The sequence below is a fragment of the Semicossyphus pulcher genome, unplaced genomic scaffold, assembly GCF_022749685.1.
Source record: "Semicossyphus pulcher isolate SPU_LCO1_2020_fin unplaced genomic scaffold, fSemPul1.0.p SCAF_21, whole genome shotgun sequence".
Lineage (NCBI taxonomy): Eukaryota > Metazoa > Chordata > Actinopteri > Labriformes > Labridae > Semicossyphus > Semicossyphus pulcher.
The window spans coordinates 12,354,983-12,380,032 of NW_027211695.1; the positions used below are offsets into that span (position 1 = coordinate 12,354,983).

Genomic DNA, 25,050 nt, shown 5'->3' on the forward strand with positions numbered 1-25,050 from the left:
TTATATTCATCAGTATGACGGGAAATAAAGACTTCAGCAGGATGAGGTGCACTTCTCTCTGTGGGCTCCTCTGTAAGTGTGTGATTATATCTTTAACTATAACCACCTCACTTAAATACTTTTGATTCCTACAAACTAACCTTAACACTCTGTTTTTCAGTGCTCTACTTTGTGAATGCAGAAAATATCTTGGATAAAACTCATAGTGAGTATTTTTGAGCTAAACTTTCTTGCTTTCTTGCAAAAGTTAAAACCAGGCAGGCAAATAAAAACAAGCAAAGGAAAGACAGTGTACCCTTGTTTTCTTTGTGACATCAGATGAACAGCAGCAGGAGATCAGTCCAACGAAGAAACCCCTGGAACTCGTGGCAACAAAGATGGAGGTCTCTCCGACCTGGTACCTCAGTGTGGGCGACACTGTAGTGATAAACTGCACCATGATCGACGACATAGGAAACAACAGCCACAAAATTGACCTACAACTGGTCTGGACCAAGATGGGCCCTGGAGACAAGACAAAGACTGTATGAGGCGTTAACAATCACCCATTTGTAATGTTTCTGTGCCAACCAAGACATGAAGCTTTAGCACCAAACTTCTCTAAAATACTGAGAAATTCTTTACTATTAACTAACTAACTAACTATTTGAACAATGGGTTCTAGATTTGAGACAGACTTACACAAAAGCAGCTTCACACTTCTAGCTGGCTACCAGCTGAAATTAACTGTGAAGTGTAGCTGGCTATATAATTAAGCTAACATTAGCTCCATCGCTAACGTAAGCATAAACTCTGTCTAAGCTAACAGTAGCTCCCCTGGTTGGCTGTTTAACTTACATACTTGTGTTTAGCTAACACTAATGTAAATTGTTAACAATATGTAAAATTACTGTTGGTCTTACATTAGTTGACTGTCCAACTTAAGTTAAATAGGATAATCAATCCTTACAGTTTAATTAATACTTAAGTAAATATGAAGTTGAAATGTGAATCCCAGTTTGGCACAATTCTGTGGTCTTGTTTCCTCCCACAGGTCTTGGTGAAGCAGCGAGCGTCTAAAGGAATCTCTTATGTCCTGGGTCCCGTTACCCATGAGCACCAGGGAGTTTACACCTGTGATGATGATGGCAGCTTCCCCGATGTTTTTGTTAATGATTGGCACCGTATAATCTGGGTGGCTGGTTAGCAACAAGCGCTGATTTTATATTATAAAGATATGGTATTTGGTGGGTTGTTTTATTACTTTACATGCTTTTAATGTATAACTCTTGTCACCCCCGACACAGATGCTTCTCCAACAGCCCTGATCGACGTTATCAGCCACAACAGGAGCCAGTTATTTAACAATGAGACGTTCACTGTGAGCTGCCAGCTGCCCAACAATAATGTCCAGTGGAAGATGATGAGGTTTGCCATTTACCTATATCCCGTTAAGATATTTCACTGAAAACATAAATGTCAACCTACTATATTGATGAAATGAACTGCTGTACCAAATGTTGTGCCAATCAGTCTTGCTGATGTTGAGATATATTCATTGTAAAAACTAAAACATTGAACTACTGTTGGATAAATCAGATACTCACCAAAGTCATTGGGATTCATCCTCTTGGCACCATGAATATCTGTACCATATATTCAATGCAATTCATCCAATAGCTGTGGAGATATTTCATTAAAAACTACAAAATCTCATGTTGGCATTAGAGGACAAGTCAGAGGGTCAGACAAGTTAGTAGGTTTTATCCTCTGGGGACATGAATGTACAAAATGGCAATCCATCCAGTAGTGATAGGACCAACCGAGCATCCGACTGACATTATCATCCGTCAAGCCAAATCTAAAAGCTACGGGCTTTTAAAACATTGTGTTTCTATCTTAGGTTTAATGGTTGGTGGGGACACATCACAGAGTGTCCCAATCAGGTGTCTTTAGATCGTCGTCTGTCCTGCACCACTAGTTCTAAATTTCCATGGTCGGACGTCCTGTACTGGTGTGAGAGTCCAACAGGAGAGAGGAGCAACGCCCTTAACATTACCACCACAGGTAAAAACCCTTTATTTTTCTCTTGTCCTCAAAGCCGCAATGTTCCTTATTGTCTACACCTATCAATGCATTTAGATTTACCATGAAACTTTTCCAAATTACAGGGTAATTCTTTCAATTGTTTTATAAGAAGATGGGTCCTTGAATTTAGATAGACATACACAGAAGAAACTTCTTATCCCAGCTGGTAAATTGCTGAAATGGCAACTGTCGTTGCGCGACTTTACCAAGTGTAGCCAGCTAGCTGGAAGAGAACAATGTCTCAAGCTGCCTGTTTAATTTTTTCACCTCACTTGTTTTAATAGTAGAATATTGTAATACACTATTTGGCTGTTTAACTTACATACTTCACATTTTTAATGTTACACAAGAGAGGGATGAAAGGAAAAGGAAAAAACGAATGTGCTTAGCAAATATTACGCTAGCTCCCGTAACATTTGCCTGAACTCTGATAGCATCTACTTATTCATCCCAACAGAGGTCCTGTTTCTATCCACTCTTATTTGAGGAGGCAGAGTATTCGAGTCTTGAATCATGAAAACTTTCAGCCTTGTCCTTAATCATTTTTGTCTTCAAAAACTGTGGCCCAAAGAAGCTCTCCAACCTAGCAAGCTTGGTAACTATCTTTTGGCAAGCAAGCTAATTGTCAGTTAACAACTTCAAATACGTTCACACAGTTTGTTCAGATGATGAATTTGAGTCTTTTTTACTTAAGGTTGAAAGGTGAGACATTCTTCTTTTGTACAGTTCAGCTCGTGGTCCTTGAGAGTCCAACACTTCCTGTGTTGGAGGGGGAGGCCTTGATGCTACGCTGTTTACACAGAAACAAAACCACAAATGAAATCACCTCCAACTTCAGAGCCGTCTTCTACAAGAACAGGCGTCGGATCAGGTGAAATATTCTACAACCTGAACTCCCTAATAATTGTGTATGCCACTCTGTAAGGACACCCGACACCTGCAGGAACTATTGCTGCTTTAAATTTGTTTTTATTTACAAGTAAAAAAACAAGAACTTCATTTTTTAAACCTAATTTCTGAAACATATAAGATATAGCATGGCGGTATATGAGCATTGAGTTGTACTGAGTGTCTCCTCTTTGTGTTTGTGTGTCAGGATTCAAACTGAGGGCAATTTGACTCTGACAGCAGTGACCAAAGCTGACGAGGGGATGTACATGTGTCGCCACCCGGAGGGGGGACCGTCTGATTACAGCTGGATTTCTGTTAAAGGTACAAACACACACAAAATAAAACAGCAACATAAAATTTACAAGTTCATGTACATGAAAACTTACACATCTTCTTATGTTTATGTAAGAACGGCTGTACAAAGACCCGAAAAAGAAGAGAGACATCCAGAGGTCTTAGATGTTTTCTGGCTCCACCTCCAGGCCCAGTCAACTGCTCTCTGATTGGTCAATTAAAGCAGTAACCATAACAAGATTCAAGACTTTCTGTATCTGCATTTAAATATGTAACATAAGAAAAACCTTAATCTGAATTCTGTAGCTCTGTACTGAAATATGTGAGCCCTCAGTGTATCTGAGACTGAATAAAACATGGCGGAGGGACTCTGTTGTTAACAAAAGCGTGACTTTAATGTTTCTGAATTATTCAGAGAAGCAACCTGGTGCTCGTTCAACAACATGACTCTACTACAGGAGGTGGTATGAGAGAGGGTTTTGGTGGAGTTAGAGGCATCTGGTGGAGCGATAACAGAGGGATGGTGAGATGACGAAGGTGACGAAACGAAGGAGAAAAAAGAGAGTGGAAAACACTGAACATGAACTCCCATTGAGGATTAAAATATGACAACATGAGAGAAACAGAGAAGAAGAAGAGCATTTTAATGTGTTTCCAGGGTTTTTAACTAACATGGATGTTGATTACAATATGGAAACAAGCAAAAACCAACATAGTACATTAGAAAGCAGGAAAACTGAGTCTGTGTGTCGCACCATCAGGACAAACCTGGTGCTACATCAATGTTAACTTCAGTGTAGTGACCTGAATGGAGAGGAAGCAAGGGAACATCAGAAAAGGAAAGGAAGGGAAATAAGTGATAGGGCTGGAAAGGAAAAGTCAAAAGTGAAGAAAAAGACAGTAAAGTAAAGAAGGAAAAAGGAGGAAAGGAAAGAAAAAAAAGGAAATGAAAATCATTAAATGAAAGAGAAAAGGCGGGAAAAGTCATGAAAGGCAAAGTCATCGAAGTGACATACTTTCTATCTGAGAAATCTGCTGTTTCGTTTCCTCCTGTCTTGATCGTTCCTTGTGCTGTAATAACTCTCAGATGTATGTCGCTTTGGACAAATGCCTCTGCTAAATAAAATTGTAACAATGTATCTATTGTGCCCAGCAGGATATAAATTATTCTTACCTAAGCCATACATTAAAGTGTGAAACATATTGTTGTATCACTAGTTATAATCCAGTAATATAATAAAATCCGAAATGAGCCATTCTGAATAAAAAGTACTTTTCTCTTTTTTATCTCTTGTTTGTTTTACAAAGATCCACCTTTAATATCTGGAACTAATAGTCAATCATCAACCACAAACAGCCTGCCAATCAGAGGACTTTTCTGAGGCTAAAGAGCCTTACATTCATAGCTTTAATATTCATCAGTATGACGGGAAATAAACAAGACTTCAGCAGGATGAGATGCACTTCTCTCTTTGGGCTTCTCTGTAAGTGTGTGATTTTTTTTAACTATAACCTCCTCACTTAAATACTGTAAGCACCTACAAACAAACCTTAACACTCTGTTTTTCAGTGCTGTGTGTCAACCTCTACTTTGTGAACACAGAAAATGTCTTGGATAAAACTCATAGTGAGTATTTTTTTCTTTCTTGCAAAAGTTAAAACCAGGCAGGCACATAAATTCAATCAAACTTATCCAAAAAGGACATGCATTAAAGGTAAGTGGTGCTATAGGATGAAACGACATACAAAAGCTAACCAGTTCTGTTTGGACTGAGGTTTGGATCAATGTTTATAATCTTTGGACCATGTTTTTGACCAAAGTGTCAGGCTGTACCTACTAATCTGGAAAGACAGTGTACCCTTTTTTTCTTTGTGACATCAGATGAACAGCAGCAGGAGATCAGTCCAGTGAAGAAACGCCTGGATCTCATGGAAATACAGATGGAGATCTCTCCAACCTGGTACCTCAGTGTAGGCGACACTGTTGTGATAAACTGCACAACGGTCTACGACAGAGGAAACAACAGCCACAAAATTGACCTACAACTGGTCTGGACCAAAATGGGCCCTGGAGAAAAGACAAAGACTGTATGAGGCGTTAACACCCCTTTGTAATGTTTCTCTGCCAACCAAGACATGAAGATTTAGCACCAAACTTCTCCAAATTACTGGGAAATACTTTACAACTATTTGAACAATGGGTTCTAGATTTGAGACAGACTTACACAAAAGCAGCTTCACACTTGTAGCTGGCAACCAGCTGAAATTAAATGTGAAGTGTAGCTAGCCGTCTAATTAAGCTAACATTAGCTCCATTGGTTAGCTGTTTCACTTATATACCTTCCTTCGTATTTTTTGTATGGTAGCACTTTCAACAATACAAAATGAATGAAGAATGAGGAATAACTAAAATGTATAGCTAACGTTATTCCATCTGGAGTACCATTACACCACATGCCCCATAAAAGATAACCTGCTAATGTTAGCATAAATTGATTAAACTAACAGAAGCTCATTGGGTTAACATTAGCTCTTTAACATTACTTTCATTTGTATTTACTCGTATGTAAGCACCTTTGACTATACAAAAAGAGAGATATGTTTGTAGAGTTTTCTATAAGTTTCGTTAGCATAAACTCTGATGAAGCTAACATTAGCTCCAACTTACATACTTTCATTTTATTCGTATGTTAGCACTTTTAACAATACAAAAAGAGGGATTGAAAATGAGGTGCATTAAATGTTTAGCTAACATCATGCTATCTTGGGTACTGTTAGATCACATCCACAAAAAAATATCAGTCGCTAACGTAAGCATAAACTCTGACTAAGCTAACAGTAGCTCCCCTGGTTGGCTGTTGAACTTACATACTTGTGTTTAGCCAACGTATCATCTCAAGTAACGTTGGATCACATTCTCAAAAAAGATCTGTCACTAAAGTTAGGAAAAACTCTGATAGTATCCAGGACTAGCTTCCTGAGTGAATGTCCTAGTTATAAAAAGGTCTTTGTAAAAAATGTATCCCAATAACACTAATGTAAATTGTTAATAATATGTAAAATTACTGTTGGTCTTACATTAGTTGACTGTCCAACTTAAGTTAAATAGGATAATCAATCATTACAGTTTAATTAATACTTAAGTAAATATGAAGTCGAAATGTGAATCCCAGTTTGGCACAATTTTGTGGTCTTGTTTTCTCCCACAGGTCTTGGTGAAGCAGCGAGCGTCTAAAGGAATCTCATATGTCCTGGGTCCCGTTACCCATGAGCACCAGGGAGTTTACACCTGTAACGACGATGGCAGCCTCCCTGATGTTTTAATTAACAGATGGCACCGTATAATCTGGGTGGCTGGTTAGCAACAAGCGCTGATTTTATATTATAAAGATATGGTATTTGTTGGGTTGTTTTATTACTTTACATGCTTTTAATGTATAACTCTTGTCACCCCCGACACAGATGCTTCTCCAACAGCCCTGATCGACGTGATCAGCCACAACAGGAGCCAGTTATTCAACAATGAGATGTTCACTCTGAGCTGCCAGCTGCCCAACAATAACGTCCAGTGGAAGATGATGAGGTTTGCCTTTTACCTATATCATTATTTTGTTTGGGAATTGTTCCCCGAAGTAATGATATAATAGCTGTTAAGATATTTCACTCAAAAACATAAATGTCAACCTTCTATACTGATGAAATTATTCATCTTGGAACCACAAACTGCTGTACCAAATGTTGGTCCAATCAGTCTTGCTGATGTTGAGATATATTCATTGTAAAAACTGAAACATTGACCTACTGTTGGATAAATCAGATACTCACCAAAGTCCTTGGGATTCATCCTCTTGGCACCATGAATATCTGTACCATTATTCAATACAATTCATCCAATAGCTGTTAAGATATTTCTCTAAGATAAGTTAATAGGTTTTATCCTCTGGGGACCATGAATGTACAAAATCTAATGGCAATCTATCCAGTAGTAATTGGACCAACCGAGCATACATTTTCATCCCTCGAGCCAAATCTAAAAGCTATGGGCTTTCTAAACTTTGTGTTTCTATGTTCTAGGTTTAACCAATGGTGGGGGAACATCACAGAGCTTCCCAATCAAGTGTCTTCAGATCGTCGTCTGTCCTGCACCACAAGTTATAGATATTCGTGGTCAGACATCCTGTACTGGTGTGAGAGTCCAACAGGCGAGAGGAGCAACGCCCTCAACATTACCACCACAGGTATACACCCTTTATATTTCTCCTCTCCTCAAAGCCCCACCGCCCCTTATTGTCTACACCTTTCAATGCATTTAAAATTTACCATGAAACTTTTCAAAATTACTGGGTAATTCTTTCACTTGTTTTATAAGAAAAAGGGTCCTTGATTTTCATACACAGAAGGAACTTCTTATCCCAGCGGGTAAATTGCTGAAATGGTAACTGTCGTTGGGCGACTTTACCAAGTGTAGCCAGCTAGCTTACCATGAGCTGGTAGAAAAATATGTCTCAAGCTGCCTGTTAAAAGCTCTCACTTCATTTGTTTTGATTTAAAAATATTGTAAAACACAATTTGGCTGTTAAATTTAGATACTTTGCATGTTCAGCGTTACAAGATGGATGCAGGGATAGGAACAAACTAACGTGCTTAGCAAACTTATGCTAGTGCTATCCACTCTAATTTAAGAAGGCCCAAAGAAGCTCTTTAACCTAGCAAGTTTGGGAACTATCTTTTGGCAAGCAAGCTAATTGCCAGTTAGCAAGTTAAAATACTTTCACGCAGTTTATTCAGAAGATGAATTTGAGTCTTTTTACTTAAAGTGAAATGTATAAGATTCTTCTTCTGTACAGTTGGTGTGACCCTTGAGAGTCCAACACTTCCTGTGTTGGAGGGGGAGGACTTGATGCTACGCTGTTTACACAGAAACAAAACCACAAATGAAATCACCTCCAACTTAAAAGCCGTCTTCTACAAGAACAAGCGCCAGATCAGGTGAAATATTCTACAACCTGAACTCCCTAATATTGGTGCAATCCACTTTCTTCTAAGCTAATTCCTGACACACGTAAGATATTGTCATCATGTGTGCGGACACGTGGAGCTGGTTAGCATACCTTTATATTAGCAGTGAGTTGTACTGAGTGTCTCCTCTTTGTGTTTGTGTGTCAGGATTCAAACTGAGGGCAATTTGACTCTGACAGCAGTGACCAAAGCTGACGAGGGGATGTACATGTGTAGCCATCCAGAGGGGGGACCGTCTAATTACAGCTGGATTTCTGTTAAAGGTACAAACGCACACAAAATAAAACAGCAACATAAAATTTACAAGTTCATGTACATGAAAACTTACACATCTTCTTTTGTTTATGTAAGAACGGCTGGACAAAGACCCGAAAAAGAAGAGAGACATCCAGAGGTCTTAGATGTTTTCTGCCTCCACCTCCAGGCCCAGTTAGCTGCTCTCTGATTGGTCAATTAAAGCAAAAACAGTAACCATAACGAGATTCAAGACTTTCTGTATCTGTTTTTAAATATGTAACGTAAGAAAAATCTGAATCTGAATTCTGTAGCTCTGTACTGAAATATGTGAGCCCTCAGTGTATCTGAGACTGAATAAAACATGGCGGAGGGACTCTGTTGTTAACAAAAGCATGACTTTAATGTTTCTGAATTATTCAGAGAAGCAACCTGGTGCTCGTTCAACAACATGACTCTACTACAGGAGGTGGTATGAGAGAGGGTTTTGGTGGAGGTAGAGGCATCTGGTGGAGAGATAACAGAGGGATGGTGAGACAATGAAGGTTACGAAAAGAGGGAGAAAAAATTAGAGTGGTAAACACTGAACATGAACTCCCATTGAGGATTAAAATGTGACAACATGAAAGAAACAGAAAAGAAGAAGAGCATTTTAATGTGTTTCCAGGGTTTTTAACTAACATGGATGTTGATTACAATATGGAAACAAGCAAAAACCAACATAGTACATTAGAAAGCAGGAAAACTGAGTGTGTCGCCCCATCAGGACAAACCTGGTGCTACATCAATGTTTACTTCAGTGTAGTGACCTGAATGGAGAGGAAGCAAGGGAAAATCAGGAAGGGAAAGAAGTGATAGGGCTGGAAAGGAAAAGATGAAAGTAAAGAAAAAGACAGTAAAGTAAAGAAGAAAAAGGAGGAAAGGAAAGAAAAATAAAGGAAAGGAAAATCATTAAATGAAAAAAGAGGCTGGAAGTCATGAAAGGCAAAGTCATCGAAGTGACATACTTTCTATCTGAGAAATCTGCTGAAAGAATTCAACTCTTTCACACACACACTCTCGTGTGTTCTCGAGTGCTTAAGTGGTTTGTGCCGCGTTTCATAAAAAAGGAAGTAGATGAAATATTAACCATCAGTCGAGAGTAGAGAGCTGCTGTCCTCTCCACTTTACTTCAACAACCACTGAAAGTACACAGAAACAGAAGTATAACCGACTCTCTCCACTGCTGCACCGCTGCCTCTAATAAAGGTGGAACGCTGATTGTTATGCATTTGTATTTACCTGGAACAAAGTCTGACACGACTGTGACAAGCAGTATTATAAGAAGCTAGCAGTAGACATGGTAAAAACAGCAGCTCCAACAGTGAAAGGATACCAGTAGACATTAAAGTATGGTGGCACAAAATGTTGAACTACTAACAATGTTATATAAGTAACGTACATGTTTATGATTATAGCAGCTTATATAAAGAAACAGTAGTCACATTGATTGCATTCAGAAAACAAAAAAGCAATTGTGGTTATTTAATTCCTGAGAAATCTGTTTGTCAAAGGAAGCAGTTTTAAAAATACGTTAAAAATGGACTTAGGATTATGGCAATTAGCCTAGCTTAGCATAAAGACAGGAAACGGGAATACAGCTAGCTAGATTCTCAAGTCAAAGTTCAAAAATACTAACAGAAAATTGTGTTTTAAAGTGACAGAGCCAGGCTTGCTTGTTCCATCTGCTACTAGTGATAAGTGTGCTAGTGCTAAGATAAGCTAACTTATCTTGAAGCTTTGTGTGAAACTTTTTTAATACTTTTTTTTTTCTTGTAATGTCAAAAAAAATATTTGTATTAAAAAACGAAACAGTGACAAACAAAAAACCTGTCCTGACAGATACTCTGAAAGCTTTTGTCACTTTTTGAAGCTAATATTAGTCATAGCTCCTGCTAACTTGTGTCTTCTGTAATTACTTCCTTTCATATTTCTTCAAAGTAAAATACAGAGAATAAATGCTTTTCAGGTGTAAAAAAATATTTTTTACATTTCATTCTTTTAAACAGGTAAAAGTAAAGCATTCTCAGTCCGAAATCATAATCATAATGTTAATTTGCCATCATAGAACTTGTTTCATCCTCTTTTTTTATTTTTTATTTTTTTATTGCTATTCTATTTCAAAAGACAATTTTAATCAAAAAGGGAGTCATCTCAAAGAACATAATCTTTGACTCCTAACTTCTGGTAAAATTCATGCAGTCCCCTCGGATACAAGGCCTTAACAACCTCCACAATATGAAAAGGTGAGTGTGGTTAACAGTTAAATGTGCCCTGTTTTCATACTCTTGTGTTTAAAGTCTGGTGTTTGTGGGATTTTAACTCTCTGGATTAGTCTCAGTCCGCCACTGCAGGCGCCTTCCTGCAGCACCCCAAAATCCCTCCTTTCTTCTTAATCTTCTTCCTCTTCTTCAACCTATACCCTTTGAGGCTGTTGGTGGAGCCGATGGACTTCCTCAGAGTCGTGATGTGTTTTTCCTGTTCCCGAATCTTTGACTCCAGGTGGGACTGGATCGCTGTGCCCAAAGAATCCAGGTCCACTGAGGCACCGTACACCTCCCATGTCATCCCCTCCTTGTCCCAAGCCACTTCCTGTGGCTTCACCGTCTCTTCTTTCTCCTCTTTATTCTCTTCCTTTTTGTCATGCTCCCTTGACACTTTGTCATCTCCTTTTACCGGCTCGTCCTCCTCGTCCTCCCAGATGCTCTCAGCACTCACGTCTCTGTCTTGGTTTTGTCCGAGTTGCAGCTGTGACATGAGGGCAGGGCTCTGCTGGAAGCTGTATGTCCGCAGACAAGCAGGGAGGGAACTAGCCTTGTCCGTCACAATAGAAGGAAGCACTGTTTGGCTGCACAGCTCGATGTCGATCTTGCAGACATGCTGGAAGGGCGGGTGGCCAGCAGGAATGCAGCACAGTGATGGGACCGTCGTTGAGGTCAAACTTCCTGATTGACAGCTGGGTGAGGCAATCAGAGAGGAGGTTTGAGCCACATCCACTTCCACTTGGATGCCCACCTCTTTCCGCTCCCCTCCCTGAAGATTGAGTTTATCGCTGGGGTCAGTCATGGTGGCCGTCTCCCTTACTCTCTTGGATCTCACTGGAGAGGAGGTCTGAGGAAGAGGGTGCAAGGGAGTTGAAGGTGAGAGAGAAGAAGAGCTCCCTTTACCATCTTTTTGTTTACCCTTCTTCTTCTCTTGGATCTTACTCTCAACACCTGTTGACCTTGATGATGGGATGTTGCTACCAGTTGTGATGGCATTTGAGACTCCTAGGTGGCTTGGTTTGCTCAATGGGGTACCCGGCAAACACTCTGCATTGTCAGTCACATCTACTGTTTGCAAGGCCCCCTGGGATTCCTTTGGTCCTCCTTCAGCTGTTACTTTGGTCACCGGCAATTTCAAATGTTCTTCCTTAACTACAGCTTCAATTTTCACTGGTGTCAAGGTGACTTGGACATTCTGAGTTAGATTGGTATTAAGGGGTGTTATGCTAGGGTCCATTTCTACAGCAACAGATCCAGTGACTGGATGCTCTGGTGTGAATCCACCCGTCATTGTCAAGGAAAGAGTGGTTCTGGTTTTGGGGCTGGAAGTGGCTAGAGGAGTCAGCAGGCCGGAACCTGCAAACAGAAAGGAAATGTTAGCGAGTATTACTTTTTTATTCTTGGCTGGAAGTCACTCAATAATTCTTGATGTTTAAAGATATGTCTGTAATACTTTGGCACAGTGATATTTCTATAACAGCAGAACAGAATGGTTTGGATGGAATAAGGAATTTAAAAATTAAGAAATGCCTAAAAATCCTTATTTTCAAGGTAAAAAGCAAGATTCATGTAAATGCAATGAAAACCTGCAGTTGAAAGATGAGTATTTCGTCTTCTGGTCTTGAGGATAGTCTCACCTCGAGTCTTTACTAATGAACTGAGAATCACCTGATCTCAGACCTCTGTGAATGTAATTACCTGGAGCAGAACTAGGACTCCTCTGGACCTCCCTGTTTGGCTGAGTGGGACGAGTACCAAGACTTCTACCACGACCAGACCCAGGACTCCTACTTGCTGAATTTGGTCTTGGAGAGAGCGTCAAGGAAGAAGACGAATCCGCCAGGGCTGAATTTGAACTAGACCGAACTGGTCCAGGCTTGGGAATACCTGAACCATCTTTATGATCTGGACTGGGGTTAGCACTGGAGCTTGCAGAATTGAGTTTTTTGTCTTTGGATGGGGAGACAGATCCAACAAGGTCTATCTTACAGCCAGGGCCTACAAGAGAAGGTTTAGAAGTTGAATTTAAGCCTGGTATCAAACTTGTTGGACCTTTTTTGAGATTGAAACAAGCTTTCGAGTCTGAGCAAGTCTGATTTTTAGGATCCAGGTCATCCTTTGATCCCAAGCCAGATTTAGAACCCACAATTGTCTTTGAAACTTGACTGGTTGTCCCTGCCTTCATATCAGCTGCGACTTTACAATCAAGGCTATCTCTGGATCCCATCCCGGATTTAGAATTGGGACTTGCTTTGGAATTGGAGCCAGTTTTAGAGTCTAAGCTGTCCTTCGATCCCCAGCTGGTTTTGGAAGCAGAACCGTTTTTGGAATCCAGGCTATCTTTGGAACCCATCGCCCATTTAGCATTAGGACAGGCTTTGGAATCAGAGACGGTTTTAGGATCAAGACTGTCTTTGGATTTGGAACTGGTTTTTGATCCACTTGAATCTTTACTATCAAGATTCTCCTCTGACCCTGTTGTGTTGCTGTTTTTGGTCCCCGCAGCTCTCCTCTGTGTAGCTGGTTTGGGACTCAGAGAACTTGGTTGCAGGGTCTTGGTACTGAGCAGGGACGTTTCAGATTTCTGATTTTGTGACTTTGATCCTAGAGGGGGGGGCAGAGAATTTAGAGTTTTTGAGCCGTGTCTGGTTTCCTCTTTTGGTTTTGTGCTAGCTGGGTCGGGCTTTTGGGCTTTGGCTGTTGTTGTTGAGGTTCGATTTGCCAGTTTTGGACTGATAATATTTGAAGCACCTTTTTTACTTTGGACATTCGGGCTTACAGGAAGGTGTAGTGTTTTTGGTGATTCTTTTCCACCATCTTCTTTCTTGTTTGTTTGCAATTTAAGGCTAACTGTTATTTTGCTCGTAGTCTTTGTTGTGAGTTCAGTCGTCAGAGCAGGATGTGGTTTCGTGTTTGGGATGCTTGCAGATTCTGTTTTTAGTCCTTGTGTTTTGACTCTTTCGTTCATTCTTGGGCTGCTTGCTATCATCGTTTGTTCCATCCGCTGCGGTTTTGGACTTGCGCTTAAGTTGCTATGTGTGTTCATCTTGGGGCTGAGTGTTGGAGTATGTTTGGGATTTGGGGATTTCAGCCTTTGCTCGCCTCTGCTGTTCACATGCGACTCTGCTTTTGGTGAGCGAGCCAAAGCTGGAATTTTGCTTTTTTGACGCAATGATGGATCATCTCTCTCTCCAGGTGACAGCAAGGGTGTTGTCAGTGTGCTTGCTGATTTGTCAGTTTCTGTAGTAACTGACCCTTTGACCCCCAGTTTTCCACCACTTTTACTTCCATCCTCTTTTTTGTTCGCTCCATGCAGTGTCAAGGTCTCGGTGGCTGGACGAGGGTTGCTTGGTGAGGTCAGATTGAGGTTAAGGTTGAAGTTAGGCTCCGCCCCCCAGTTGGCATTGGGATCTGTGATGACAAGGGCATCTTCAAGCCCCTCCTCCTCTGGAATCAAGCATTCTGATTGGACAATATCCTTTCCTCGTTTAGAAACATTTGGTGATTTTTCCATGGTAGTGTCAAAATTTTGTTCGCAGAATGTGGGAATCAAAGGTCAGTACCTGACAAATGTAGAACCACATACACATCAAGTCAACTATAATTTGCAAACCATATACCATTTATCCAACAAATAGAATAATTGCTTTATTCAAGTAGAATTATTGATTCTATATAATATATGATATTATATAATGTGCAGAATTTGGTATTTATCCATCTGTCACGGTACTAAAAATCTTGTCACTGGATCTCCCATTTCTTATTGAACAAATACAATCATGCATAATTATGTTAAATTGGCCAAACCAATATTTCGGTAGTAAAAACACACGGACAGCTATTTTCTGTCTAACAGATGAATCCTCTTGGGATCAGTTTTGTTCCCTGGTTTGATTTTCCCCTGCTGTGCCCGACACATCAACGTACATGACTAGATTTGCAAAATGTCAGAAATGTCATACATGTTTTTAATTTCTGAATCGAGAATACAAGGATGAAAGATAATGGTGTATTTTAAAAGAACATAAAGGTGCATTGACTTCTTTACAGCAAATACCACAAATCAGGATGAAGTCAGTAAGGTTATTTAAGACAACTCACAACGCTAGTGATCTTGAAGTCATAAGGTTTCATTGATTTCCATCCTTTTAGTCTCTACATACCTATTCCTGATCCACGGACTCCAGCGTAGGTTGAGTTGTGGTCCATGGTGGAAATCCCATCATCTGAAAAATGACTGCTGAGTGAGAGAGAACGCTTCAGCAGTTCTCTCCTCGGTGCTCTACTAGAGGATGCATTTATGAATAAATAAAAGAAGGAGGGAACGAAAGAGGAGATTGTCATCATCACAATCTTTTCCTTCCTTTTACCTCTCTTCTTCCGCCATTCTCTTTGGTTGATCTCCTCTATTTTCATCTTTGTCTCATATTCTTTAGTCTTTTTTTCCCTCTTCCTCTAATTCCTCAGTTCTTCTTCTTCTTTGTAAATCTTCTCCTCCATTGTGCTTTTTATGTATGTCTTCCTACTTCCCCTTTGTAAAACCTCCTTTTTACTCTGGTATATTTCTGGGCTATCATCTTTAATTCTTTAACTCCTTGTTTCATGAAAAGGGGATGAAGATCAAACTATTATCATCATGATAACTTTCCACAGCACTGCGCAGTGTTTGGATGTCTAATTAGTCCTAATATATCGAACAGATTTCCTGGATCATCTTCGTTGTCTCTGTTTTTGGTTACATAAGAGATAAGAAACACTTTATTGTATTTGTATTTATTAATCTGTGTACAATTTCATTAGTTTGTAGGTATTTGGCGATTATAGCTTTGTACAAATTGAAATTTTGATCTTGTCAGAGGATTACCAGAGTCCGGTCCTCTGGTGGCTATGAATATGTGATTTAGTTTTTATGTAAAAAGAATTTAGATCTTCTTCCTTCCAATTGGTTACTCAACCCTCCGAATGGAAAGTTCAGGTCTTATCAAGATGAAAAAGATTTGAATGGATCTTACATCAGAGTAGTAGTAAGTAGTTTTTAAGCTAGTTTTCTGTGTCATACTTGGCTAGAAGAGACATGACGGACCATTAATTACAAGAACCTGCCACACCTACTTCAGCTGTCTCACCTAACAGGATGCTACAACAGTGATGCTACCTGACAACAACAGCTGACTGGGTATTGTCCTTTAGTGTGTTTGTGCTTGTACTTACACCAGCTGTTAGCCTTTTTATTTGGTTGATGGACGTGTGACACGACGGACAGGAAGAGGAGCAGCTATTTGCGCTGTTTTGATCTTATTGAGAAAACCTGCCTAAATGTTACAGGCTCTGACACACAAGAACCCTGCATTGAAGAAAACAAACTGTTACTTGGACGTCGTCCTGCTGAGACGCAAGATGTGGGAGGAAAACTTTGATACTGAGCAGTAAGTCACCTCTCCAAAACAAAAACTTTTTCACAAAATGTCCAGGCAAAGCAAGTACAACAGGGACTCATTTGAAGAAGTAAAATAAGTACAAACATATTTAAGTCAGATGATAAAGATTCTCTTGTAAATGCTTTTTAAAAAGTTGAATGCATCTTCATTGTGCATGTTAATTTCTTATAGGAACCTAGAACAAATCATAAAACACAGTCTCCCAAAACTCACAATTAGCCTAGCTTACAGTTCACATGAAGACTTGTCTAAGAAACATTTAGCAAGCTAGGTTTGGTAGCTGGTGAGCTAGCTGACCATCATGGATGCCATGTCATAGGCAAGCTGACCGCTTGAGGCTGGCTCCCAAAGTGAATCCCAAAAGAACTCCTCCAACCCCAAAACAATTATCTGCTTGTATTTCTGGGTGTTTCTTTTCAAAAGTATAGTTTAGTATAGTGTGTGTGGTATAAAGTGTTTGTTTCTGTGTGTCTACATGCCCTCCAGTGAGGTTGGCGGGAAGCTGGACTACTCGCCAGTGTCCTGGCAGGAGTATTTTGAACAGATGGAGGATGTGAACGTAGGGCTGGCCGACAACAGGGACGTCTTCAGGATTTATAAATCAGGATGTGAAGGACCACTGCTGGTTCTGCTGCACGGAGGAGGACACTGTGCACTGTCCTGGGCCGTCTTCACTGTGAGTATCTGTTGTCAGTCAGATGTTAGATTGAACGACTAACTGGTTGATTGATTAAAAGCGTCTACATACTGTTTACATCCTGTTGTTCTGTGTCACAGACAGCCATCATCAGAAGAGTGAACTGCAGGGTACTTGCCATGGATCTCAGGGGTCATGGTGAGGCCAAAAAATTGTGGTTCTCTTGAGTAAACTTTGTCCCCCAAGAAATCCTCCAGGGGGAATTTCATAATATTGAATATACTGTACCTCTAAGACCGGTTGAGGGTGAATGTTTTCCTTGTTCAGGTGCGACCCTGGTCCGCCAAACAGACGATTTCTCAACTCAAACTATGTCCAGGTAACAGCACATGACACACTCTCTGCAGATTGTCCCTTTATCTAAAATAACAAGGGTACACTGCGAGTGAAAGATGGTACTTATTGAGGAAAACAGACAGCTTTCTTGCCACCTGTAATTTTTCTCCAACCCAACAATTGTACAACCAAAAACTATTTTCAAGTAGATATTGTACCACTACTATTAGTTATGCCATAAACACTGCTACTCCTTGTACTATTGCAACTCCAGTCAACACTTTCCACTGCTGTCACTGTTCGCTCTACCTCCCTCAGCGATGTATGTAATGTGATTCAAACCTGCTATGGAGAGGCTCCTCCCCCCATCATCCTGATTGGCCACGGTGTTGGTGGGGCAATCGCTGTAAATACAGCCAGCAACATGTTGCTACCAACAACGGTGGGCCTGGTAGCTATAGATGTGGTGGAAGGTAAGAGAATAAATGACAGATTTTTCTTTATTTGTGATATTTGTATGTTCATAAATCTATTTCCATAGTATTCCTTTCCTTCTGTAGGCAGTGCGATGGAGGCACTCCACAGCATACAGAACTTTCTGAAGGGCAGACCCAAGTCCTTCAAGTCCATGGACCAGGCCATAGAGTGGAGGTGAGCACTTAACTCCCAATTTACACTTATCAAGGATTCCGAACAAATACAGATTAAATGCAAGACTTTGTAACATATGCATCTTCATTTGTTAGATTGCAAATCTGACTGCAATCAGTCTGCGTTTTCTTAGCTACACGCAAATAGTGGTCAGCATTACTCCAGACCAAAAGGTCGGCAGTAATTTACCAACTGGTTGCAGTCGGGCTTAATGAGGAGCCAATCTAGGATACTAAACCGGGGGCCAGCCAATTTTGCCCTCAGTTTCCTTGTAGGCTCAAATGGGCTAGCTTTTGAAGACCCCTTGATGGACTCCTTACAAGGACTTTAAAGTGTTGCCCACTTGTGACCCATTCAGGACCTATGTCCACGGTCTGAATGGTATGACCAATTTTAATCCTCATATATTGTTCTGTGTTGCCCTAACACCTGAGCCAGTGCCCAGTTAAACCCAGTTATGGTCTATGTGAGCCATAATCAGAGGCTTCTTCTCTTTCAGCGTCAAAAGTGGGCATATCAGGAACCTGGAATCTGCCAGAGTCTCAATGGTCGGTCAGATCAAAAGGTAGGCTTGCTATTGATTGGGTTATGTCTTATTCTTTCTTATAATTTGGTAGTACATAAATCATAGTTGTTGATTTTTTTAATTATCTGTGAGTAAACAATGTTGAAAAGCATTTTTGTATCTTTCATGTTAAGAGGAAACATAAATCAGAACCCAGATTACCTCCTCTCTCCTCTCACTTCCTGCCTGTTAGGTGTGAGGTGGAGGAGACCAACTCTCTGGAGCAGGCAAGCTCGGTGACCGACATGGTCGTTGAGCACAATGAAGAGTTCTACGACCAGAGCTACGTCAATGACAAAGAAAACGCTGCCTCAGAGGTGAGCCTCAGCGAAGACCAGGTATGAAAACAACCACACAGAAGAAAACTAACGGTACATTAATATTTCATTGACTTGTACTTGTAAGAAGATCATTGACATTTGTTGATTTTCTTTGCCTTACTTGACTTGCCTACTGTGTACATTCCTGATAGAGTGTGTACAAGTGGCGTATAGACCTGTCAAAGTCAGAAAAGTATTGGGATGGCTGGTTTAGAGGAACCTCCAACCTATTCCTGGCTTGCAAACTGCCCAAACTCCTGCTACTGGCCGGTAGGTATTTCCCAATCTGTAGAAGTACTTTAAAGTTATAACGTACTACCTTGTGTGTATAAGTTGCTGTAAGATATAACCATCAAACTGTAAAATTAAGTACTACACTTACCTGAAGCTGCATCTGTGTCCAGGAATCGACCGGCTGGACAGAGATCTGACTATCGGCCAGATGCAAGGTGAGGCGCAGACTCAACACATACAGTGGTAACCATTTAACGTTGAGAGAGCGGTAGGTGAACAGCACAGGCTGCCACAAAAAAATCTATGTATTACAAACACTTAACGAGCTAACAAGCTAGGTATGGTGAGCACAGACACAGATAGCTGCTAACTGCTGGAGGCAGCCTCAAGTGGACAAGAGAGGAACTGCAGCTTTTGGCACTTTTTCTTTGGATCCCAGGAGGTAGCCACTTTTTTACTTGGCTATTCCCCAATCTCCACAGGTCTCTTGATGCCCTGAAAACTCACAGACCTCCAAACTTTTACCAAATAACGTTTATAAAGAGTTGGGAGAAAAAGTTGAAGTTAACAGGGCTGATGGGAAATGTAGTCTTGGAGACAGAATGCCAGTGGGAATAGTTGACATTCTTGTTTTTTAACACCGACTGAGTGAAAAGGTGAAGGACGTGTTCACGGCTGTAGAAGCATCTCTAGAGACACACGCGCGCACGCACACACACACACACACACACACACACACACACACACACACACATACACATACACACACAGTACACTCAGACATACACAGACACACACACCTCGAGGCGGCAGCTCCTCTCCAGAGACAGCTGGTCCTGTCAGTCAACAGCCGGAAGTGACAGCCCAGGAGTGTGTGTGTGTGTGTGTAAGTGATAAAATAGCATCAATAATATGTGTGTGAGTGTGAGACAGACAGTTCAGAGTGTGTGTACCTGTCTTGCCGTTTGCCTCCAGGTAAATTCATGATGCAGGTGCTGCCCCCCTGTGGCCATGCAGTGCAAGAAGACAAACCAGAGAAAGTAAGAACAAAATACAAGTACTGTAGTCAAATATTTAATTCTAACACTTAAGTTTATTTCCTTAAGTATAATTTAGAATGCAGGACTTATTTTGAACTGATGGCGCTAGACCATTGGTTCATTCACAGTTTTGTCTGTTTGTGTGTAGGTGGCTGAAGCTGTGGCCTCCTTCCTGTTGAGACACAAGTTTGCTGAAGCCAGACGAGAAACCTGGAGGTGAAAAATTCTCTGTCCTGGTTCTTTAAAACATAAACTGCTGCTCCACAATAAATATAGACTCACCTGAAACTTTTCTCCTTTTTCTCTTCAGCTCCAGCTCTTTAACACAATGAGGTCTGCAGGTGAGACATATTTAACTTCTACACAGCCTTCATGATCAGATTTATATAGCAATGAGTAAACAAACTAAAGCTAGTTCTTTTTCAGGTCTTCTTTCAGACCATAAGCTCCAAATTCAGACCCGGCTGCTTCCACATTTTCCTGAAGACCAGAACAGACGTCCCTTTTTATTTTCAACCCTCATACTTTATTAGTAGCAGCTAAAGTCTGTCAAGCTGCTAATGCTTAGACTAACTAGTTTCAGTTCTGCTTCCAAAGTAGTCAAGACAATAAGTGTTAAAATTTGCGCATCACATTTGCTATGACCGCCTGCCTCTTTGCTCAGCAAATCCAGTTTAGTTGCAAAAGGCTATAGGGTGGTGGTCTAGACCTAGCCAAATGTCTTTACCAGTCTTGTCATAAAAGTTGAAATCTTTGAAATCATACAGCCATTTACTAATAGTGATGTTGCGTAAGTGAAATTCGTGTTATGGTTATCATAACATTCACTGCCTGCCCTTATAAGGAAAGTTATGGCCACGCCCCCTTTTCTACTCCAGTCCAGTTGGTGGCAGTAGCGCACAGTTAAGCAGCATTTGGATGCATTCAAATCCATCTTACCCTATCATTATCCCTGTAATTATTCCGTTAAAAAAACGAGCAACTGCCTTATCTTTTAAGAAAATATAACTAAGAACTCTCTGAAAGATACAAAACCATGTAATCAGGCTAAAACATCAATAATTTCCATGACTATTTTCTACTCGAGTTTTCAACATGACTTTCTGGCTAAGTAAGATTTTTAAGCTAGCAACTAGCTAGCTATTAAGCTTAAAGTAAATGTTAGCTAGCTAGCTAAAGATTAAATTAGTAATTTGGGAAATAAAAATGATATTGAAAGGGTTTAAGCTTCATGGTATTAGACATAAATCATACAACGTCAACAAAAGTGCCAATCAACACGACAGATAGTGAAAAATAAATTGATCGGTCAAGGATAAACACAACAGTCTGTAACTTCATGAAGAAAATAATTGCAGGAGCATGAATGAAGAAACAAGCTAACATTAGCAAAAATATTGATGTCCCAGGCGCCTGGGCTACCAGTTGTTAGCCAGCCCCGTCCTTTATGTAGCTTTGTTCTGTAATTCCTAATAAATGATGAAAAACATGTACACACATTAATCTCCATTTTTCTGTTATGATATCCTTGGATGTATCTTCTGTTTACACACATCATGTAGCATAGTGCTTTTTTAGCAGTGTAATTAGATGAATGTAGATGAAGGGGCTTGTTCCTCAGTATAAAGTCCAACATGATGTATCTTTGTCTCGATTGTCTTCTTTTGTTGAGTGGCTTTTTTTTTTGCAAAAAAGTGCTAAGTGTCATATTAGGTAAAGTATAAAAAAGTAGGAAAAAATGGAAAGTTCCAACCCTCACCTGTAATCATGAGCTTTGGGTAGTGATTGAAATAATGAGGTCACAGATACAAGTGGCCGACATGAGTTTCCTCTGCAGGGTGTCTGGGCTCAGCGGAGGGAGCTGCTACTCCTTTGCATCGAAAGGAGCCAGTTGAGGTGGTTTGGGCATCTGATTAGGATGCCTCCTGGGCGCCTCTCTGTGGAGGTTTTCTAGGCAAGTCCAACTGGGAGGAGACCCGGGGCAGACCCAGAGCTCACTGGATGGATTATATATCCCACCTGGCCTGGGAACGCCTCGTGATCCTCAAGGAGGACCTGGAAAATGTTGCTAGGGAGAGGGACATCTGCTGCCACTGCGACCCGGCCCCGGATAAGTGGAAGAAGATTGATGGAAATTTACCATTAGCATGAACGATAAACCAACAGGGAACAAATAAAGAATTCTGGCCACTTTCAATTTAATTGTGTTAAATGTATAAATAATAATCTTATTTAGAAATATGTGGACTGTTCTATATTCAGAAATTGGGAAAAACCAAAACAATGCCCAAAAATTTTACCAATGTTGTTTTTAAAAGATGACACATAAACACAAGTCTGGGATAAAAACAAAAACTTGCAATAAAATTTTATTTAAATTCTGTCCTGAATCAGAACACGTGCAACAACTGAAACACAGAAACAACATGGCGTCACGCCGCCTTGTATTTACATGTGTATGTGGGTATTCTTGCGTTTGCGTGCACAGGACAACCACACAAACAGACGCTCTGTAAAACAATTAATATTGTAGAAACACACGACACCACTTCACACCCTGTTAGCAGAGGAGTTACCATGGCTACAGACGCAACAGGTCGTCTCAACTTTCGCCGTCTCTCTGGAAGGATCTGAAACTTTAGTTCTGTTTGTTGTCTTCTTTGCTGATGATGCCCTCATCTACAGCAGCAATTTAATGCTTATTTAACGTTTGAAGAATTGATATCCACATAAAGCAGAGTAAGTGTTTAAGTATGTTCTTCGGACTACTTTCCGTATATTGCCACTGTTTTCATAAACAGAAAAGAACAAGATTAAAACATGAAACATCTATTTAAGAGTGTACAAACTGCAACACAACTTACAATATATGGCAAAATATATGGCAGTCTGTCTACAAATACAAATGATTTGTAGTTTAACATGGACCAGAAAAACGATTCCCGATCCAGAATTCACAAAATGTTGAATACCATTTCACAAAAACAGCCCCACACATTTCCAAAAAAGAAATCATGCGGGAAGACGAGTGAAACAAAAACCAAGTTTAAAATGACAGAATAGTAAAAAACAGGGAAAAAGAAGAAGAGTAGAAGCAAGTTCCCAAAAGTAAAGTACAAAGGCAAAGAGAGTTTTCCAGAACCTTCCAGAGAAAGAGAATTAAAGTGCATCAACAAAAGAGGCTGAACAACCAATCAAAACACAGCATCCGGGGAAAAACAAAGAACCAATCAGACGTCATTACTGGCAGTGACACGAGGGTCCCATTTTGAAGAAGTATTGAGTGTTAATATTGAGGCCAGATCTCATTTTCACGACTTACTAATGTTCACTTCCATTTTTTACAAGTTAAAGGACAAATTAAGGATTAGTTTCCAGTTAAAAAGCACATTAGAATCTTTGCTTTGCATGGAGTTCAACTTTGGATACATTTGGACGTAGTGGGCCTTTCTATGTGGAGTTTGCATGTGTGCATGTGTGGGTTTCCTCCGGGTACTCCGGCTTCCTCCCACAGTCCACAGACAGGCTCATTGGGGTAATTGGTGACTCTAATATTGCCTGTAGGTGGGGGCGTGAGCATGAAAGTTCTGTCTCTATGTGTCAGCGCTGTGATTGACTGGCGATCAGTCCAGGGTGTACATGCTGTTCGCCCAATGACAGCTGGGATAGGCTCCAGCCCCCCCCCCCCCATCCCTGAACATGATAAGCGGTATAGATAATGGATGGATGGATGATTGCTGAAGTCCCAGTCAGTGTGTGATTGACCCCATTTTGCATCCTCCAAATTAAACAAGTCAAGATGCGTATTCAGGTGTGAGCAGGCGATGGCCATGTGAGTGCTTATGTACAGGTATAACCCAACAAGAAAACAGTGCTAATCACATGACTAATCACATGACTAACCAGTTTTCACTACTTGAGGCTCGAGACAGGTTTTGGTTTCTAATAAAGTATTTGAGTTTGATGTTGATACTTCACTGGGACCCGTCACGCCACAGCAGCCTCAGTCTTTACTAGAAAACAACAGATTCAGAGGGTTGAGTTCAGTTCACTTTCACTACTCTGGCAGAATAATTGCAGTCACATAAAATAAATTAGATAAAGAAACGTTGCAAAAGCAAAAGTAACATGAAATCCTTGAAAATAAAGCTTACAACACAAAGGAAGTCATTTTAATTAAAACAAATTTCACTGGAAATTGTCAAAGAGAAGGCAAACAAATCAGTCATCATTCATATATTACAGCAAATACACTTTGCACTATTTGACTAGTGTGTAAATTAACTAGTGTTTGTTATTCACTTGGTAACAGAGAGTGAACTCGAGGCCCTGAAATTGAACTGAGAGGAGAGATTAGGAAGCAAAGGAGGAAGAAACTTAAGAACACGTCAAGTCTTTCTTATTTTAAAGAGAAAATGGACTCAGGAGGAGGACTGGAATCACCAACACGAGTACTCAAAGAATTCTGTACCATATTATTTTCCCAAACCCAACCTTTTTATCACGAAAACCCAATTAAACTTCTTGTTTATTGTTTACTTGAGTTGTAATTGTAGATTAGATTTTTTGCCATGTCAGCAGGGCCGAGAAATCAAGTCAACATTAAAAATTCTTGAAAAGGCTAAAATGTATTGTTTTATGTCCTGAATTCAGTATCAGGAGTAAAACTTTATGACACAGCATCAATGGCACAGCTTCTATTATCCTTTCGGAGTGGAGAAAATAAGGGTTAAAAACAGCACAGTGTTGGTTGTCCCGCCCACGCTCTGGCTCCATTTTCATCAGGCTACATCGACGATCAGTTCCTGAATGTTTACGGACAAACTCACAATAATTTAGTTTCATATCATCAAGGTCCTTTGCGTCCAGTATGTATGTACAAATACACAAATAATCCACAATTTAACCTGCCTGCTCAGCACTCAATCACATTGAGACACGGCAGAGAAGGGGAGGGGAATCAGTCTTTGCTGCTGGGTGTCTTCTTTACAAAAATAAACGTCTCCTCTGGTATCAAA

General features: G+C 40.3%; 1 protein-coding gene across 1 annotated transcript; it reads left to right on the forward strand.

The window, feature by feature from the left end:
* The first annotated feature begins 16,208 nt into the window (after positions 1 to 16,208).
* LOC138601170 (protein phosphatase methylesterase 1-like) lies at positions 16,209 to 20,364 on the forward strand. Its single transcript, XM_069672747.1, has 13 exons — positions 16,209 to 16,237; positions 16,736 to 16,925; positions 17,027 to 17,084; positions 17,214 to 17,265; positions 17,541 to 17,695; positions 17,783 to 17,873; positions 18,373 to 18,438; positions 18,632 to 18,776; positions 18,911 to 19,028; positions 19,163 to 19,207; positions 19,968 to 20,032; positions 20,181 to 20,248; positions 20,343 to 20,364. Exons 1-13 carry the CDS (start codon positions 16,209 to 16,211, stop codon positions 20,362 to 20,364), a joined length of 1,104 nt encoding a protein of 367 aa, XP_069528848.1.
* The last annotated feature ends 4,686 nt before the right edge of the window (positions 20,365 to 25,050 follow it).